The 22,109-nt window shown below is 33.4% G+C and overlaps 1 protein-coding gene across 1 annotated transcript; it reads right to left on the reverse strand.

Moving 5' to 3' along the window:
* Positions 1–1,919: 1,919 nt before the first annotated feature.
* Positions 1,920–21,624, reverse strand: LOC133334992 (uncharacterized; the record flags this gene model as incomplete). Its single annotated transcript, XM_061543301.1, has 5 exons — positions 1,920–2,489; positions 2,642–3,132; positions 5,503–5,713; positions 19,962–20,146; positions 20,767–21,624. Coding segments are annotated over 5 exons (2,315 nt in total), but the record flags the coding sequence as incomplete, so codon positions are not given.
* Positions 21,625–22,109: the final 485 nt, after the last annotated feature.

A 22,109-nucleotide genomic window follows, 5' to 3' on the forward strand; every position in this document is an offset into this window, starting at 1 on the left:
GTACAAAATTGAGCATAGAATTACGTAGTTGCGTTTTCTAGATGTACAGACATAACCCAACGGATGACCTATTGATATTTATTTGAAGTCGGTTTACATACTTTTGTCCCAATGTAACAGACGAATGACATGTTTATGGATAGATCTAGGTAGATTCACATTTCCAATTTCATGATAATAGTCCTGTTTAATATACCCATAGTGGTGAAGGGTATCATATAGTCGGCCCCGTCCGACTTTTTTTTATTATACTACCCGTGACAATGTTTAAACGTTTCTCTTAGTACCGACTATGCGTTTCGATGATCACTGATATTAAGCGGCAGCAGTTGCTGCTGCTCTGCGTGGGGTGAATTGTACTTTTGATAAGACTTTTGAGAGAGTATTTTATAATTTCTGCTTATTTGTTTTGATTTTTAATGGAATACAAAACTGATACAGTTATGAAATAAATTTTAATCATGAAAATAGACTAACAAATGATGTGATATAGACACAGAAAAAAAATAATTCGTATGAATAGTGTTTAGAAAGTGTTGCCAATGTTGTAATTTCTACATTTTATGAATGCAATTTATAAAACTTTAGATACTGGTTTCTTGTCAGAGAGAGTAAAAAAACAGCTTTGGAGTGTGTGTTTAGTGGGTTTCTATGCCATAGAAATTCTTTGTCGTTTTTATTTTTTTGTCAAAATAATTAATGAAAATACATATGCGAATTTTATAACATCAATGCAGAGGTCGGTAAGAGTGTCTTAAATAAAGAAATAACGGAATTCAAAAGTAATCACAATCGAGTGTATGGCAAGTCGTCTGTTGTTACCAACAGAAACAGTACTCCAATAAATAAAAACCAGTAAGGAAAGTAGTAAAGTTGGACTGGGCCGACTATATATACCCTTCACCACAATATGTATATTCTACATATCTATCCTATCTGACACCGCCTTTTCGAAGGAACATTGACATAATATGAACGAACTTAAATATGTGATATTTATCTATATGTGAACCGACTTACATCATCCATACATATGATATTCTGCAACCTATTCAAAACTTCATTTCATTCAGGCATATTTAGAGTCGTTTGCGTAAATTGGGACAAATTTATTTAAATCGATATATAGTAAACATGATACACGTTTGGTATGCCGCACTATTCAAAATTTAATCTCAATCAGACACCCATTCCGTATATATATGGAAGCTATGTCTGCATATGCACCAATTTCAAAAAAAGCAAAAACGCAATAACGTCATTTCTTGTCAATCTTGTTCCGTTTATTTGCGAACACTGGCACAAAGACATAATACCCTGTACCACAGTGTGGTGAAGGGTATAATTAGGAATTTGGTGCACAATTTACAATAAATCGGACGCAAAAAAAAAAATAAATAAGTGCATGTCGAAAAATGTATAGGGACTTTAGTACACCATTTACTATAAATCGGACGACAATATATATGGGAGCTATATCTAAATCTATCAATAGGGTTCGTCCTTGGGTCAAATAAATGAGATGTGCAAAATTTCATCCAATTCGGATCATAAACGTTTACAATTTAACATGCGAAAATATATAGACTGTATCTAAACGAAAGATTTGCATAAATTAACACACAAAGTGATTCTATGCATTTTCTTAAAGGGAAGTATATGTATATATATAAATTTCCAAATTTTCCTGTCATACTGTAATTTGTTTACAATTTACATATGCATAAATACAGAAAGAGATATGCATATTCTAAAAGGAACCATGTGTATATCAGTGTGTTACAAACATATGGGAATACAAATTAAAAGAAAATCATATTTTAGACTAATGCCAAATTTATTCAAATTACATATTGCAACAAATAAATAATACACATATATACATACATACAAAAAAAAAAAGAAACTTAAGACAATATCTACATGCTACTAAGATCAAATGCTCCACGATACTTCAGCCATGGCAATATGGCTTCCATGTGTTTGCGATAACGATCATTTGAATACATGGCCATTTTAAAGGCCATCGCTTTGTCACTATCACCCAAGAAATGTTCCAAATTGGCATCTTTCGTGGGATCCAACAGTACAGCAGCCATAACTCCCGTTGCCGAAAATAGACCCCAAATACCATGTCTAAAGAGTGTGACATGAATATCCTGTAGCGTTGGCAATTTCTTACCATATTTCAACAATTTCAAATTCTTATACAAATGTTCATGATAGAAACGTATGAAATAATCAAACTGACTCAATTTCAAATCATAATTAGCTGAGGATATGATAAAATAATAGAGATCCTGTGCCGGTGTACCATATTTGGGTAACTGGTAGTCTATCAAAAAGGTTTCCTTGATATTACCCAAATCATCGTATTGAAACATAATGTTATTGGCCCAGCAATCACCATGATTGAGGACATTAAACTCATTGGGATCGATTTCCACCGTACGATATAATTCATCAAGCAGTTCTTTTTGAAGGGATTCCTGCAATGAAGAATTTCGGAATATGTTAGTAGATGTTTAAACATTTGTTCAATTCATAAAATTTTGAATTAAGGTTTGGTTTTTTTATAAATGTAATCTACACTATTTTAAAACTTTTGAAATCAATAAAATTCCCCCTTTTGTACACTTACCATTTCATTGTAATATATTTCATGGTTGGAGTACTTCTTGAGGCAAGCCATAAACATTGAATGTATGTTATCATGCATTGATTTCATCATTGCTTTCGATTCTTCACGGAAAAATCCATAAAGATATTTAGCTTCATAGCCGCCATTGAGTTCAGCGTATACAGCCGATGCAGCATGCCACATAGCCAATTTACGTAATACTTCATGCATATGTTCCTTATTAAGACCTTCCAGACGATTGGTATTCTTAAAACCTTTTGGTGTTAAATTCTCCAATAGGATATGCGCTTCATTTGTGGGCAGCTCATAACAATTGGGACCAAATATAATCTGCACACCCGCATCAGCATACAACTTTTCAAAGGCAGGTACTATCGTCTCATACATACTCTTCTCTACATCGAACATGTCGTGTGCTTTTAACATTTCACGTACCATATCACTGTCGTGATTTGTTTTCATCATATATGATATTTGTTTTATTGTGCCGTCTGGAATGAGATTTTTAGGTTAGGTTTCTTATTGTAATCGCGTCAAAGAGCAAACAACGTCGGATGGTAAAGTTATGACAGCGGTCACTTGAATGACTTGAATGACATTATTGCATTTTGTTGAAATTGGTGCAGATGTAGCTAGCTTCAATATGTATTTCGAACAGGTCTCTGATTGAGATTAAATTTTTAACATTGCTACGTACCGAATAGCGTGTATCAAGACATGAGTATGTTCCTTCGAGGGAAAATTGACCCAAAGTGGTGAAGGGTATCATATAGTCGGCCCAGTCCGACTTTACTACTTTTCTTACTGGTTTTCTGTTGAATTTATAAATATATTTGTACACCCTTCACATTATTGTGCTTCATGTTATTACGTATTTGTGCATATGTTTGTGACAGGTAAAAGGAAACGAGATACACTCATGATTCCTTTTGAGAATCACATTCTGAGTCGATTTATGCATGTCCGTCCGTCTGTCCATGTTAAATTGTAAACAAAGTACAGTTCGCATTTTTGATCCGAATTCGATGAAATTTGGCACAGCTCATTTATTTGGCCCAAGGACGAACCTTATTGAAAAATCGGTTAAGATTTAGATATAGCTCGCATATATATTTCATCCGATTTTAGGTTAATGGAACACCAAACTCCAAAAGTTTTTCCGATTGAGACAAAATTTTGCACAACGTACTTAACTAGGTCCAAATTGATTCCTGTTGTAGTTTCGTTGAAATCAGTTCTGATTTAGTTATAGCTCCCATATATAGTTTCGTCCGATTTTATGTAAATGATGCACCAAACTCCCAATGTTTGTCCGATTGAGACTACATTTTGCACAGCGTACTAAAATTAGTCCAGGTTGATGTCTCTGAAGTTTTGTTGAAATCGGTTCAGATTTAGATAAAGCTCCTATGTATAGATTCGTCCGATTTTATGTAAATGGTGCACCAAACTCAAACTTTTGTCTGACTGAGACGATATTTGGCATAAGGTATGGAATTGAGACTAGGATAAAGTATGTTAAGTTTCATTGAAGTCGGATCAGGTATAGATATATCTCCCATATATATTTTTCGTCTCCTAGTGAGATAAAATTGTGGACAGATTACTGTACTGCAGCATGCAATTGGTGCATGCCACTGTTCAATTAGGTCTATATTTACATATAGCTCCCATTCATATTTTCTCTTGATTTCATACAAATTGTACACCAAAGAATCGAATTCTGACCAATTGATATGCAATTTTTATAGATTTCAGAATGGTATGTGTATGTGTTTTATTGGTTCGCATATTTTACGAATTTAATTTCGCCCGATTCCATTTCAATGCTCGTTTGAAGATGCTATGTCTGTTCTATCTACATCTCTGTTATGTTCTATCCATCCATCTACATCCATCTTAGCATCTCTTGTATGTGCCCAAAGTAGTGAAGGGTATCATATTGTCAGTCCCATCCGATGTTTGAATTTTCCTTATTGGTTTTAGAATTGCGACCCCTGCAAACATGATCTTATTGCGATGAAAATTGCTGACCACACATTTTTTCTCTTGATATGGGAAAATTATAAAATGTTATTTGGTGGCAAGCACTGTGGTTCAGAATCGGTTTTCCTGGCCAAAAGTCAGAAACTTTTGAACTTTACATATATATATATATATATTTATATTGTTTAATGTACTGCAGTAACATAGGATTCTATATTAACTTCAACATGCAGGCGGAAAACGGTAAGGGAAACAATAATTGGCGATGTAGGCTATCTGAGTCAGCCGGTCAAAAATGCAGTGATTTGTTCGGACTCCTTCGGTCTCTGTTCGGGTTTCAAATTACTCCCAAAACTTAACACAAAAGAAATTATGGTATATGAATTGACTAGTTTTGCCGAAAAACTTTACTTTAAATCGAGAATCGAGGTTTCTTCAATTTCTTCTTCGATATATTATCATATCAGTTGAAATCAAGGGAGGATCGAGTCCACCAGTAAAACCTATTTCAGGATTTTCATACCGTTCTTCGGTTCAGACAGCTCCTTCCTATTTGGTATTTTACTTTGTAGGCAATTGGTGGTCGATCGCCATCGGAAGAAGCAATTTTGTAACTCCAACAAATTACTGTGTTTTGATATGTCGAATTGTTATTATTTGAGTAAACTATCATTTTACTTTCGCTGGCTTTTGCACGAAAATCTAATGATTTGATAACATTTTTAACCGTTTTTCTTGAATAAATTATTGCGAACTGGTAATATAAACAGAATACACAACAAGTGGCACTTTCTATTGTTATTTTTTGTTGCGTAGTATTTCAGAATTTTTATTTTTTTAATAAAAACTCATTCACATTTTCACTTTCCGCTTACCATCTAATTCCGTTTCGATTTCAATTCTCAACATAACGGTGGCATAATTTTCACCAGCTCCGGCAGCTGGTTTAATTTCAAAAGATTTAATTGCCTTAAAACCCTGCACAGTTTTCTTTAGGACATCTTCGAATAGATTTGCTTTGATCCATTTCGGAATGGAATCAGCGGTGGTACCGTTTGCGTTAGCAGTCATATTTTTTTGTTCAAACTATTCAGAACGTCACGTTGTTTGCGTTAAGCCTTTCTTTTGCTACTGACTGTGCGTCGCTTCGATGATCGGTGATATTCAGCGGCAGCTATGTGTGGGGTGAATTGTGCTTTTGATTAAGCTTTCAAAAGAGAATTTTATTGTTTAATGTTTATCAAACACACACATACTTACACACACACGTGCTCTTAATTTGTTCTAACATAAATAATAGTAACGGCGATTGAATATTTCGTCATATTAGGGAGTTAAAAATCTTTTCGTTTTTTTAATATGTTTTTTTTTTGGAATTCGAATTTGGGGTCAACATATTTAAATGGAACACAATGATGATAAATATATCTTTATCGAGGAAGTGAATTTAAAAATGTATAAAGGGTCAAAATAGATCTACTATTCTCGATAGCATCCATATATGGCCTCCAAACATACATTTCGGCGAGGGTTAGTAGTTTTATAGTGCGATATAGTGGAAGTCCGAGTTTCCTGGTCCCATTAGTTTAATTCCGGGTTTAAAATATATTTATATATAAGAACTTAGTTTTTATCAATTGTCAGTCAGTGCACCATGATTACAAAAAAATAATTAGTAGGATCAACAAAGAGTATTATAGAAATAACACACACACTCACTTTATAAGAATGGGTTGGTGACCTTTACTTCACGTCGAGATAATAAAGTAGGTCTATGAAAGTATAGCTGATAAGGTAATACGTGACCGCATATATATTAGAAAACATTAGTTATCACGTGTAGAAATAAAATCGTGTTCAAAATGCCCTCTTGGGGTAAATATATGTTTACAGTTATGTATCTGCGTTAATAACACTGAGCGACGGAATTGAGTTGAGAATATTGGTGGAGCATTTACTTTTTGGAAATACAAATACTTGATAAGATATCTCTAATTTTTAAAAAAATTGAGAAATGAATTGGCTTTTTATACCTCCTACCTTAAGATGGAGTGTACATTACAATTGTCATTCCGTTTGCAACACATCTAAATAAATATTCTTGATCAGAATAATATTCTATATCGAATTATGCATATCTGTCTGTCCGTTGAAATCATGATAGAGCTCGCAAAATTTAAATTGCTATTTTCAACCGAATTGGTTGAAATATATCTTTATCTATAAGTGATATAAATATATGATCTTTATCTATAAGTGAACCGACTACCATCAATCCATACACATGCATTTCTGCAATCTATGCTAAATTTCATTTCATTGGGGTAGATTTAGGACCTTTGCCTACAATGGGACAAATTTATGTAAATCGATTTATAGTACACTTGATACACGCTACTCGGTTTGCCGTATTCGGGCACCTGTTCAAAATATATATAGAAGTTATCTGCACCAATTTCCAAAAAAAAAAAAAAAAATAAGGAAAGGTTTAAAGTCGGACTGGGCCGACTATATGATACCCTTCACTTTGGGTATATTGTACATATGTATCCTAACAATTGCATGTCTATGTTCCCTCTTTCTCCAACCTATCCTAACTTTAATTTCATTCGAGCAGATTTAGAGCCGCCTGCGTAACATGGGAAAAATTTATGGAAAACGATTTATAGCAAAATTGATACACGCTATTCGGTACGCCGCGTTGTTAAAAATATAATCTATATGTGGGAGCTATATCTAAATCTGAACCGATTTTCACTAAAATTAACACACATCTCTCTAGACTTAATTCAGTACGCTATGCCAAATTTTGTGCAAATCGAAGGATATATATAAGAAACTTGGTGCACCATTTACATAAAATCGGACAAAAATATATATATGGGCAATATTGCCTTTTTTTAACATAGCTGAAGCGGAGGTTCAACTCGGGAACTACTTAAGTATATAAAAAAAGTGAATAGTTTTGGGTTAATTGATCTGTCGTTGCAAACTGTTCATGATGTGTCTACTTTAATGTAAAAAAATGTGTAAAAACAGGTTGAGGCGAACCAGTTTTTTATGTTCTCTATCGATTTGTGACTAATCCACGCATTGCACGGTCTTCGTGTCAAAATAAAACTAGAAGCCAACAAAATGGGGACTACGGCCCTTTAAATGATGCTGACATTTTGAAGCCCGATTTTGAGTGTTTTTTTAATTTTACTTCTAGTTTTAATACCCAAACAGGAATTTATAAAAATCGATTATAAGATTATTGTAGTCGCGAATCTGCGTAATTTGATATGTATTTTGTGTATGTAGTATGCACAGCTTCAGAGTAATACTCATCCGAAGGTGCGAATTTTGTGCGATCAAATTTCTAAAAACCTATTTTTCGGGCCAAATTTTTAGATCTGTCAACTGAATGATATGGGTACCCGCGATCAATAAGGTTTTTTACGTTTCGGATGATATAAAATCTTCTTCGTGAAAATCCATCTACTAGAACGGCGGGAACTGGCCTTCCAAAAACACGAAATTTGCCAAAAAATGTTTTTGAAAATATCGCGGATTTATTTACGTTTTCTGTGTATCATTTCCGCTTCAATAAATGACCTCATACGGATTATGATCTTTTTCGAAATGAGAACTTTAAAAACTTCAGCCGAAAGAGAGATGTACGCAATTTATCTCAAAAATAGATTGTGCTGGCACATTCATGGTTCTTAATAGACCACATTGAAATGGTATAGATCGATGTATTTTTTTAGGGTGCACACCGAAATCGGATGCGCGTTAATGGCATATGGAGTTTTCGGAAATTATTCGCGTTTTACGATTTTTTGGGTACTTCAATGTAACGTGTGGCACATCTTAGCCGTCAAATGAAATTTCGCAAAATATATATGGATTGGAAGATAAACTTCCTGGAAACCGCATGCACATCAAATGATTTTGAGAATTACGCGATTTACACGCAATTTAAAATGTATATTTCATAATATTATTTTATTTTAAGATTTATTCCTATTTATAGAATTCTAAGATTTATCGGACACAAAAAGTGATTTTTATTATATACGTAAATTTTTCGGCGTAAAATAGCAGAATAACACCAACATTTTTTTCTGAAATTTCTTGTATACAATTAAAAAAATAAATATGATGACATTATTTTTTCGAACCAAAAACAAATATTTTTCCTCAATATCTTGTTTTGCTGTCGCTTTGATTTAGAAACCGCTACACGGACTTGTGTGATTTTTATATCATTTGATTCACCATGGTGTTTAGATTATGTAGATATTTTAAATTAATTTTTAAGGTGTGTGTATGTCATTAATGTAATGAAAATATTGATGTAATCTGCAATATTTTTTTATTTTTCTCATATTTCGCGAATATGTGCCACTTTATCGTGATTATTATAATATATTCATAATCTTATTTTACGGAGGAAGGTATATATCAACATTTTTGGTCAATATAATAAACGGCGAAATTTTAAGATTTTTTTCTTATGCCCAAAATTTGAACCTCGATAACTTTTGCGCGCATCAACCAAAAATTTGATCGCGAACGGTTTCGGAGTCAGAACATTTTTATCTATATGTGTACCAAAAATCATAGATGTGCCACAAAAAAACTGATTTTTTGAAAATGGAATATTAAAAAATTGGCAATATTGCCCATATATATCGGACAAAAATTTTCCTGAAACTCAGCACTTATCATTCTAAACTCAATTCAGTATGCTATGCCAAATTTCGTGCAAATCGAAGGATATAAAGGGACTTTGGTGCACTATTTATCTAAAATCGGACGAAAATATATATATGAGAGCTATAACTAAATCTGAACCGATTTTCACGAAACTTAACACATCATGCTAGACTTAATTCATTACTCTGTGCCAAATTTCGTGCAAATCGAAAGATATGTAGGGATATACTTTAAATCGGACGAAAATATATATGGGAGCTATATCCAAATCTGAACCGATTTTCAGGAAACTTGACTCACATCGTTCTAGACTTAATTCAGTACGCTATGCCAAATTTCGTGAAGATCGAAGTATATATAGAAACTTTGGTACACAATTTACCTTAAATCGGACGAAAATATATATGGGAGCTATATCCAAATCTGAACCGATTTTCGCGAAACTTTGCACACATTATTCTAGACCTAATTCTTTACGCTGTACCAAATTTCGTGCAAATCGAATGATATATAGGGACCGTTTACATTAAATCGGACGAAAATATATATGGGAGCTATATCTAAATCTGAACCGATTTTTTCCAATTTCAATAGGGTTCGTCCTTGGACCGAATATGTGATCTATGCCAAATTTCATCCAATTTGGATTATAAATGCGACCTGTACTTTGTTTACAATTTAACATCGACAGACAGACGGACGGACGGACGGACATGTATAAATCGACCCAGAAAGTGATTCTATGCATATTCTCAAAAGGAACCATGTGTCTATCTCGTTTCCTTTTGCCTGTTACAAACATATGCACAAAGACATAATACCCTGTAGCACAGTGTGGTGAAGGGTATAAAAACATACACACACAATGACGTCATTCTAGTCTTAATTAGATACGTTTTGCAAAATATATATAAGAAAATATAAATGTGGAAGCTATATTTAAATCTGAACCGATTTCGACGAAACTTGCCAGAGATTAATTTATAACAAGTTCAGGTCATTGTACAAAATCGTTTGACAATTGGGCAAACCTTGGGTCTTTAGTGCACATTTTACACAAAATCGTAATATGGGAGATATATCTAAATCTTAACTTAACACACATCATTCTAGACTTAATTCTGTACGCTATGCTCAATTTTGTGATAATATATATATATATATAGGGGAGATATATCTAAATTTTAACCGATTTTCCGGAAACATAACGCATATCATTCTAGACTTAATTCTGTACCCTATGCCAAATTTCGTGTAAATCGAATGATATATATGGACTTTGGTGCACTATCTACATAAAATCAAACGAAAATATATATGGCAGCTACATCAACATCTGAATCGATTTTTACGAAACTTAATACACATAACTCTAGACTCAATTTAGTACGATATGACAAATGTCGTGCAAATCGAAGGATATATATGGACTTTGGTGCACCATTAACTTAAAATCGGACGAAAATATATATGGAAGCTACATCTAAATCTGAACAGATTTTCATGAAATTTAACACACATCGTTCTAGTCTTATTTCAGTACGCTGTGGTAAATTTCGTGCAAATTGGAAGATTTATAGGGACTTTGGTGCACCATTTACCTAAAATCGGGCGAAGCTATATATGGGAGCTATATCTAAATTTGAACCGATTTTCACGAAACTTGGCAAATATCATTCTAGGCTCAATTCAGTACGCTACGCCAAATTTCGTGCAAATCCAAAGATATTTAGGGACTTTGGTGCACCATTTACCTTAAATCGTACGAAAATATATATTTGAGCTATATATAAATCTGAACCGATTTTCACGAAATTCTAGGCTTAATTTAGTACACTGTCCCAAATTTCGTGCTAATCGAATGATATATAGGGACTTTGGTGCACCAATTTCAATAGGGTTCGTCCTTGGGCCAAATAAATGAGCTGTGCCAAATTTCATCCAATTCGAATAATAAATGCGACCTGTACTTTGTTTACAATTTAACATGGACAAACAGACAGACATACATAAATCAGCTTAGAAAGTGATACTATACATATTCTCAAAAGGAACCATGTGTCTATCTCGTTTCCTTTTGCATGTTACAAACATATGCACAAAGACATAACACCCTGTACCACAGTGTGGTGAAGGGTATAAAGACCTGTATTTAATTTAAGATTATCATTTCAGATGCTTCCCCGAAAAGTAACTCGTGGAATTTGTAAACTTGTGTAATTGAATATATATGGTTGCCAATTTAAATATAAATTTTACGCTCGTATTATTTGATATATTATCTGATTATGTACTAGGCGATGGTATGTTTGTTTGTATACATTTTTCGCACACCACCTGTCAACTATTTAATGACCCTATGATGAATATTGCGTTTGTTCTCAATCAGTTTCAAAAGCTTTGGGTGTATCGAACAACAAAACTTTTTTTTGTCAAATCATTGCTTCTTGAGAATCAAATAAATGAGCTGTGCCAAATTTCATCCAATTCGAATAATAAATGCGACCTGTACTTTGTTTACAATTTAACATGGACAGACAGACAGACATACATAAATCAGCTTAGAAAGTGATACTATACATATTCTCAAAAGGAACCATGTGTCTATCTCGTTTCCTTTTGCATGTTACAAACATATGCACAAAGACATAACACCCTGTACCACAGTGTGGTAAAGGATATAAAGACCTGTATTTAATTTAAGATTATCATTTCAGATGCTTCGCCGAAAAGTAACTCGTGGAATTTGTAAACTTGTGTAATTGAATCTGGTTCGAACTGATTATTTCTGGTTGCCAATTTAAATATAAATTTTACGCTCGTATTATTTGATATATTATCTGATTATGTACTAGGCGATGGTATGTTTGTTTGTATACATTTTTCGTACACCACCTGTCAACTATTTAATGACCATATGATGAATATTGCGTTTGTTCTCAATCAGTTTCAAAAGCTTTGGGTGTATCTAACAACAAAACTTTTTTTTGTCAAATCATTGCTTCTTGAGAATCAAAGTTGTTGAAAGTCATTGTGTGCAAACACTTTTGGTCGTGCGCCTGCTATGATTAGATACTTTTGTTCGTTCATATGCGTTGTTTGACTGCGTTTTATTATCGCTTCTCATAAAAATGTATATCTTGAAATTTTAATTGAACATCTATTAGGGGATATCTAGGGGGGTTTATAAATTGAAAAAATGTCAAAGTACAACTGATGAAATATCGAGTAATAAGTTTGTTTAAATGAAACTGGAAAACATAAGAATAGATCAACACTCTGGGTTTGAAAGAAATATTATTCTCTTTAGCGATTCGAATTTTGAACACCTTTGAACCTAATTATTTACATAGTATTTTATGTCATAAATGTATTGGCATTTTATCATATCTTGTACTCCTGGTTTAAAATATCAGTGCAACTAGTCGATGGCAGTACTGTAATAGCTGTGTTCCAATAGCAAAAATGTTTTTTATACTCTCCACCATAGTGTGGAGGGTATATAAAGTTTGGTATTCCGTTTGTAACTCATCGAAATAATCATTTTGAAATCTATAAAGTATATATTCTTGATCAGCGTAAAATTCTATGACGATTTAAACATGACCGTCTGTATGTTATAATCACTCTAGCCTTTAAACTAATCGAAATAGATCGCCAAAATTTTGCATAGAGTTGGCATAGCTCCTTAGAGTACCCTTCAATTTTCGGCCTTTTGGGGTTCTTGAAGGCGTTTTTAAATTTTGGAACATTGGGTTCATATTGAGCAGAAAATCTCTCCACTAAAAATTAAAACCTCCCAATTTCCAGTAGTTTGGGGTGTTTTAAGCGTACTCAGAGTTTTTTTTTATTTATAGGTAATTTTTGCGCCCATATAAGGTTACTTCCAAATTTTCGGTGTTTTTGGGTTCTTGAGCGTGTTCTCACTAACAATTATAAATATATTTCCACTTTATCTGGTATCCCCCATATAACGGTACCCTCCGTTTACCAATATTTTGGAGGATTTGAACGTGTTTTAAACGGAATTCTCTGAATTTTTGTACAGTGGGTACCAAAATTCTTTACTAAAAATTATAAATGTAGGTACACTTTTTTGTGTTTTTGAGAGAGTTTTCAAACAAATTCGCTGTTATTTGGTACTTCCAGTTTTTATTGTGTTCTAAATCTCTTCACTAAAATTTATAAATATAAGTCCACTTTTTCGTGTAGCCACCCCAAAATACCGACTTTAGGGGGTTTTGAGTGCATTTTTCGACCGTATACGCTGTAATTTAGTACCAAATTTGTTAACTAAAAATTATAAATATAGGTCTACGTTTTCTGGTATCCTCCATATAACGGTACTGTCTATTTGTACCGCGTTTTGGGGTTGTCCCCATATAGCGATATTCCATTATAATATGGGGGATATTCTGTACTCGAATGTATATCAATCATGTAATCTTTTGTGCAAAATTTAATGTCAATCTGACAAACATGAGGAGTTTAATGCACCATTAAAATCGGACGAGAATATATATGGAAGCTATATCCATGAATGAATGAACCAATTTCAACGAAACTTGTCACAGATTAGGTTATACTAATTTCAGTACGTTTTGTTCCTATGAGCCTTATTTTGGGTCTTTGGTGCACCATTTACATTAAATCGGACAAAAATATAAAAAATAAATCTGAACCGACTTCAACAAAACTTGTCACAAGTTAGGTTATACTAATTTCAGTATCAGCAAACTAATTCCTATCAGCAATAGGCGTATATTAAATCGGACGAAAATATATTTGGGAGATATATCTAAATCTTAAACGATTTTCACGAAACTTGGCACACATCACTCCAGGCTCAATTCAGTACCCTATGCCAAATTTCGTTCAAATCGAAAAATATATATAGGGACTTTGGTGCACCATTTACATTAAATCGTACGAAAATATATATGGGAGCTATATTTGAATCTGAACAGATTTTCACGAAACTTGGCGCACATCACTCCATGCTCAATTCAGTACGCTATGCCAAATGTCGTGCAAATCCAATGATATATAGGGACTTTGGTGCACCATTTACATTAAATCGGACGAAAATATTTATGGGAGCTATATATAAATCTAAACCGATATTTCACAATTTCAATAGGGTCCGTTCTTGGGCCAAATAAATGAGATGTGCCAAATTTCATTCAATTCGGATTATAAATACAACCTGCACATTGTTTACAATTTAACACCAACAGACGGATCGACTCAAAAAGTGATTCTATGCATATTCTCAAATTGAACTATGGGTCTATTTCGTTTCCTTTTGCCTGTTACAAACATATGCACAAAGACATAATACCCTGTACCACAGTGTGGTGAAGGGTATAAAAAGGGGGTTATATGGGGACTATCTCTAAAAGGGGCGAATATAATAATTTTTGGGAGGGAGGTTTGTTACCATATACGACTACAAAAAATCAAATTACAAAGAATTTGGTTGGAATAAAATGGACCTATATTTATACCCTACACAACTATGTTGTAAGGGTATTCTAGCTTGGTGCAGCCCCAAATATATCCAAGAGACGTTGTTGACCTTTAAATTGATACCAACTATATTGTCGTATTTGCTCGGATATGAAATTTACACTTAAATATTTACAGGTGCTTACATATTCAGATATTATTTAGTAACCCATTACCACACTGTAGGGCGGAAATATAGCGCTGATCCATAACGCTGATTTCCATGAGGTTCCGGTTATGGTCAAGGACAACGCCTATAATTTGCGGTGACGATCAGATAATAATTTTGGGATGAAGTAGACCGAAACTTATTTTTATTGTGTTTTTGCAAGTCGATCTATATGCTACAATTATAAGCACAATATTTCACTGGAGAATGAATCTGGCCAACTAATTTGAGGGGCTTTTGTAATGATCTGTCACTATTCAGCGGGTCAAGTCAACCAAGAACATTCTGTGTAAAATGAAAAAAATTGGATATTATGATATAAAACTTAATTCATGGCAAGAATAGGAGGTTAAGAGGGACAAATATCGCGAAATATTACCCATTCTTGGAATATAGATCTGTAATAAATTAGAGTTCCGTGGTAGTTGTGTAGGGTAGCATATGGTCGGCCCCGTCCGACTATAATGCTCCGCTCACTGGTTATAATTTATAGTGGATATATTTGCTACCTAATAAGAAATCGAAATACCCAATTACAGTCAATTCGGTCGAAAAATACGATCAGAACCCCCAAAATACTGAAAATTTTGGGGGTACCATTTTATGGGGACTGCCAGAAAAAGTGGACCTATATTTATAATTTTTAGTGGACTAATTTTGTACCCTAAATGTCAGCGAATTCAGTTATAAACGCGCCAAGGAACCCAAAAATATCGAAAATTGGGGGTAACCTTGTATGGGGGATATCCGAAAAAATTGACCTATATTTATAATTTTTAGTAAGAAGATTTGCTACACAATAAGCGATCTATCTGTTAACTATTTAGACGCTAGAGTGATTACAACAGACGGACAGACGGACATACTTAAATCGTCATAGAATTTTACGCTGATCAAGAATATATACACTTTATAGGGTCGGAAATGATTATTTCGATGCGTTACAAACGGACAAACAAAACTAATATACCCTCCATACTATGGTGGAGGGTATAAAAGTATTTTTGTTTTGGCATTTCTACTCGAGTTTTAAGCAAAGACATAGAAACCATAAAGACTCGACAAAATGCTTTTTGACAAAATAGTTTATAAAAAATATCAAGGGGGAATCAGGTATAACAGAGGCATGTTAACAATAAAAACGTCAATACGCGATAATGTGTTTATAAAATACTAGCATATGCCCGCAACTTCGTTAGTGAATGTAGGAAATATTTAAAAATGTGTTAACATATTATTTTATTTTCACAGCAAACTGCATATGTCAGAAAAAAAAATCCACACATTAATATCGACCATAAATTAAATTTGAATACCATTTAGTACCAAATCTAAAGGTTTAGTATTAAATCTAAAGGTTCACCCAAATCCAAATTTTCTATTTAGCACACATTATTTCCAAAAGTACCCTCTTCAACCATCCAACAAAACTTCATGCATACCCCGATCCTACAGCCCTACAATGATTCCAAATTCAAATTTCAGGATTCCAACTCTATCTATTGGTTCACCCACAATTTAAATTGTACCAAATTTAGTACACGGTAGTACGAATTTTCAAAACTTCCTACATACCCCAATCCTACACCTCGATAGTGATTCTAAATCCAAGTTTCAGGATTCCAATACTTTAGTACACAGTAGTACGAATTTCCAAAACTTCCTACATAACCCAATCCTACACCTCCACAGTAATCCTAAATCAAAATTTCATGATTTCAACTTTATCGCTTCACCCACAATTTAAATTGTACCAAAATTTGGTACACTTTAGTGACTCCAATTTTCATGATTCTACCTCTATTGGTTCACCTAAAATTCAAATTTTACCAAGTTTAGTACCATTTAGTACCCATAAGTATTAAGTTGTAAAACTGAATCTTGACCCTAATCCTACATCCCCAAAAATTATCCTAATTCCAAATTTCATTGTTCGAGCTCTATCGGTTCACTTAAATACAAGTTGTACAATTTGTAGTACCATTTAGAACTTTTCGTACAAATAAGTAAAATTTTTTCAAAACTACGTACATATCTTAATTCTACACTCCGACGGAAATGTTACTTTTCAAATATAGTACCATATAGTACTTTTCATACACATGAGTACACGCTTTCCTCATATCGAACAAATTTAGTACATTTCAGTACTTTTCGGATACTCATAGTTCGAATTTCCAAAAGGCCCTTTGCTACATCTATTCTACACTCCATCAGTGACCCTCAATCCAAATTTCACAGTAGTACGAATTTCCAAAACTTCCTACATAACCCAATCCTACACCTCCACAGTAATCCTAAATCAAAATTTCATGATTTCAACTTTATCGCTTCACCCACAATTTAAATTGTACCAAAATTTGGTACACTTTAGTGACTCCAATTTTCATGATTCTACCTCTATTGGTTCACCTAAAATTCAAATTTTACCAAGTTTAGTACCATTTAGTACCCATAAGTATTAAGTTGTAAAACTGAATCTTGACCCTAATCCTACATCCCCAAAAATTATCCTAATTCCAAATTTCATTGTTCGAGCTCTATCGGTTCACTTAAATACAAGTTGTACAATTTGTAGTACCATTTAGAACTTTTCGTACAAATAAGTAAAATTTTTTCAAAACTACGTACATATCTTAATTCTACACTCCGACGGAAATGTTACTTTTCAAATATAGTACCATATAGTACTTTTCATACACATGAGTACACGCTTTCCTCATACAAATTTAGTACATTTCAGTACTTTTCGGATACTCATAGTTCGAATTTCCAAAAGGCCCTTCGCTACATCTATTCTACACTCCATCAGTGACCCTCAATCCAAATTTCAAAGTTCTAGCTCTACTGGTCCGCCAAATACAAATGGTATCACATTTAGTACTTTTTGTACCTTTCGTACCGTTCTAGTACGCATTTCGAAAAACTCAGCCGTTTCGTCTGGGCGTTGATGAATCGTTAAATCAGTCAGTCAATCACTTTACTCTTTACTCAAAATATATTTTTTTATTTAATAAGCTTGCTATATAGCGCTTAGAATGTTTAATATTGTTCGCTCTGTTGTTATGATATCGTAACCACAGAGGAAAAGCCATCTATTGGAATTTGTCGACGTATTAATTGTCGTATCTTTATACTTTTATGTCTTTGTTTTAAGTACTTCATTGTGGTACAGGGTATTATGTCTTTGTGTATATGTTTGTAACAGGCAAAAGGAAACGAGATAGACACACGGTTCCTTTTGAGAATATGCATAGAATCACTTTCTGAGTCGATTTATGCATGTCCGTCCGTCCGTCTGTCCGTCTGTAGATGTTAATTTGGCACAAGTCACTTATTTGGCCCAAGGACGAACCCTATTGAAATTGGGAAAAATCGGTTCAGATTTAGATATAGCTCCCATATATATTTTCGTCCGATTTAAGGTAAATGAGGCACCAAAGTCCATCTATATCTTTCGATTTGCATGAAATTTGGCATAGAGTACTGAATTAGGTCCAGAATGATGTGTGACAAGTTTCGAGAAAATCGGTTCAGATTTAGATATAGCTCCCATATATAGTGTCGTCCGATTTCATGTAAATGGTGCACCAAAGCCCCTATATATCTTTCGATTTGTACGTTATTTGGCATATCGTACTGAATTGATCCTAGAATGATGTCTGCCAAGTTTCATGAAAATCGGCCCAGAATTATATATAGCTCCCATATATAGTTTCGTCCGATTTCATGTAAATGGTGCACCAAAGTCCCTATATATCTTTCCATTTCCACGAAATTTGGCATGACGTATTGAATTGAGCCTAGAGCGATGTCTGCCAAGTTTCGTGAAAATCGGTTCAGATCTAGATATATATTTTGTTTTCCGATTTAATTTAAATAATGTGCCAAAGTTCTTATGTTGCATAGCGTACTGAATTTAGTCCAGAATTGTGTGTGCCAAGTTTCGTAAAAATCGGTTGAGATTTAGATATAGCTGATATGAAGTAATTGACGCACCAAAAAACCAATATATGGCTGATGGGAATTAAACGTACCGAAATTAGTATATCTTAACCTGTGACAAGTTTCGTTGAAATCGTTTCATATTTGGGTATAGCTTCCATATATATTTTCGTCCGATTTTAAGTAAATTGTACATCAAACTCCTAATGTTTGTCAGATTGACATCAAATATAGCACAACATACAAAATTGAGCCTAGAATAACGTAGTTACGTTTTCTGGAAGTACAGACATAGCCCAACGGATGACCTATTGATATTTGTTTGAAGTCGATTTTCATACTTTTGTCCCAAACGAATGACATGTTTATGGATAGATCTAGTCCGATTCACATTTAGATAAATAACACATATTTTAATTCATCCAATTTCATCTTAATAGTCCTGTTTAATATACCCATTGTGGTGAAGGGTATCATATAGTCGGCCCCGTCCGACTTTACTACTTTCCTTACTGGTTTTTGAATTAATTAAATCAAAATTCACAAATGTGACAACAACATTTTCGATGCAATACAACAATTTAGGCACGCTTATAATTATTTATTCATGCCCTTTTATAGCACTTCTAAGCACCAATTGATTCGGTGTGAGCATTTCATAAATTCACATGAAACTAATATAGACAATTGATGATAATAGGGGAAAAATATAAACAAAGAAAAAAATCAAAACTATTTGTATTCATTACACCAAACAATTATTATTATTTTTTTATTTAATAGTTTGGCGGAATGGTTCACAACAATTAATACAAATATGTACATTGAGTGAAGGTGGGGTGGTTGCGATGGTGTAGCCAAATATAATATGCATTCTACGAAACTTATAATTAGTACAACAACAAAAACAACAATAATAAAAATAATTAGAATATTTATTAATTTTAATTGATTGCCTTCCACACATGGAAGCTTTCCAAATACTGGAATATTTGATTATATCGCTCAAAAGGCACCGCGATTATATAGCCATGGTAAAAGCATTTCACAGTGTTTACGATAACGTGCCCCCGAAAACATTTGCATTTTGAATTTAATTCCAACATCGGATTCCGAGAAGAAATTATCGAACATAGCATGTTCATTGGGATCCAGCAGAACGGCAGCCATAACACCGGTCATTGTGGCATAGCCTGTGGAGAAAAAATGTTAACAAAAATTAAATATTCAGAAGACGTTAATTTATAGAAGACGTTTTTGAAAATATGCTATAGACTGAAGACTCTTCTAAAGACCATTTATAGGGAGACAAATTATCTTCCAAAAAATTAGTAGACAAAAGTCTTGTCAATACTTATTCTATGGACAGACAGAAGACCTTTTGCAATGCTTTCTATGGAAGAAGAACCTCTAAACGCATGTCTATGTCAATGTTCTCTTTAGAAGACGTTTTAGATCGCTCAATATTAAAAATGTAACATTTCACATTTTGAATTCTCATACTTTTATAAAGATCTATAAGCGTGGATTTTTTAACAAATATTTTTGGAAGTGTGACAAGTGTGAATTTAAAAAAAATATTTTTTTAGAAGAATCTTTAATAAATATTTTTTGAAGGTAGATTTTTGTTGATTTTTTAGAAATAAATTTTGAAGGATCGATTAGCGTCGATTTTTTTTAATACTTTTCTGAAGGATCTATAAGCGTGTCAAAATGTCCTTTATAGAATTTTTCCATTAACGTACTTTCTAGACAGCAATCCATTTGAAAATACAAACATATTTATGAATATTAAAGTATTTTCAAAACTTACCCCACAAACCATATTTATACAACATTATATGTAAATCCTTTAAACTGATAATCTTCTTCGAATAATTCAACAATTTCAGGTATTCCACCAAACGATCATGATAGTATTTGATAAAATATTCAAATTGTTTCGTTTTCAATTCATATTTCGTTGAAGATATTAGAAAATAGTAAAGATCCTGGGCCGGTGTGCCATATCTTGGTGTTTGAAAATCAATCAAATATGTTTCTTTGATTTTACCAAAGGCATCGTGCTGAAACATCACATTATTCGACCAACAATCACCATGATTCAGAACACAAAAATCACGTTTCTCTTCATCGGCAAGTTTAAGGAAATCTTCCATTAATCTGTCTTTGGCAGCAGTCATGGCTTCGTAGTATTCCTCAATGCCATCATATGATTTGGCGCATTGCAAGAAAATAGTCCATAGACCTTCGAACATACTACGCATCATTTGCTGGGCAGATTCTTTGAGGAAACCCATGCATAAATCCGGGTCGTAGGGCCCCTTGGTGGCAACGCGCACCGCACTTGCAGCATGCCACAATGCCAATTTGTTAAGCACCGCCTTTGTGTGATCCATATCCAAACCTTCTAGGCGATTTTCGTTTTTAAATCCTCTCGTACTTAAATCTTCCAATAGAATGTAGGGACTCTGTACATCTAAATCATAGGATTTTGCACCGAATTTGACATCGAGACCAACTTCACGATACATTTCTTCAAATTCGGGTATCACTTCGCGATAGATCTCTGATTCGGTTTCGAAGACATTGTGAATTTGCATCATTTGTCGAAATATATTACTATCATGAGCGGTTTTCATCATGAAGGATAGAGTTTTCGATGAACCATCTGAAAAAAAAGGGGGAAATATTTGTTTAAGTATATTTTAGCCGTAAATAATTAAAAGCTTAAATATATGTACATTATTTGTAGAAGGAATGCACAATAGTTTTTTAGTAGAAAAGTTTTTTAGTAGAAGAAAATTTTTAAAATTATTTTTAGAATGTGTATATTACTTTCAGACGGTATGGATTTTTAAATAATTCTTATAGGTGCAGTTTATTAAAGCTTTTTATAGTTGTGGATTTTTAAAGTTTTTTATAGGCGTTGCTTTTTTTAATATTATATATATATATATATATATATAAAAAAGGATTTTCTAAAACTATTGTTAAAGGTTGGGATTTTAAAATTGTTTATAGTAGTTAATATAAGTCGTGGATTTTTATACCCTACACAACTATGTTGTCGGGGTATTATAGCTTTGTGCAATTTTGATCCTAGACCCACCTTGAGGTATACCCTATCGTCATATCCCGACTAGCTGAGTTGAT

Source organism: Musca vetustissima, unplaced genomic scaffold, assembly GCF_032173495.1.
Source record: "Musca vetustissima isolate MV318-11 ecotype Yass unplaced genomic scaffold, APGP_CSIRO_Mvet_v1 utg23867, whole genome shotgun sequence".
NCBI classification, from domain to species: domain Eukaryota; kingdom Metazoa; phylum Arthropoda; class Insecta; order Diptera; family Muscidae; genus Musca; species Musca vetustissima.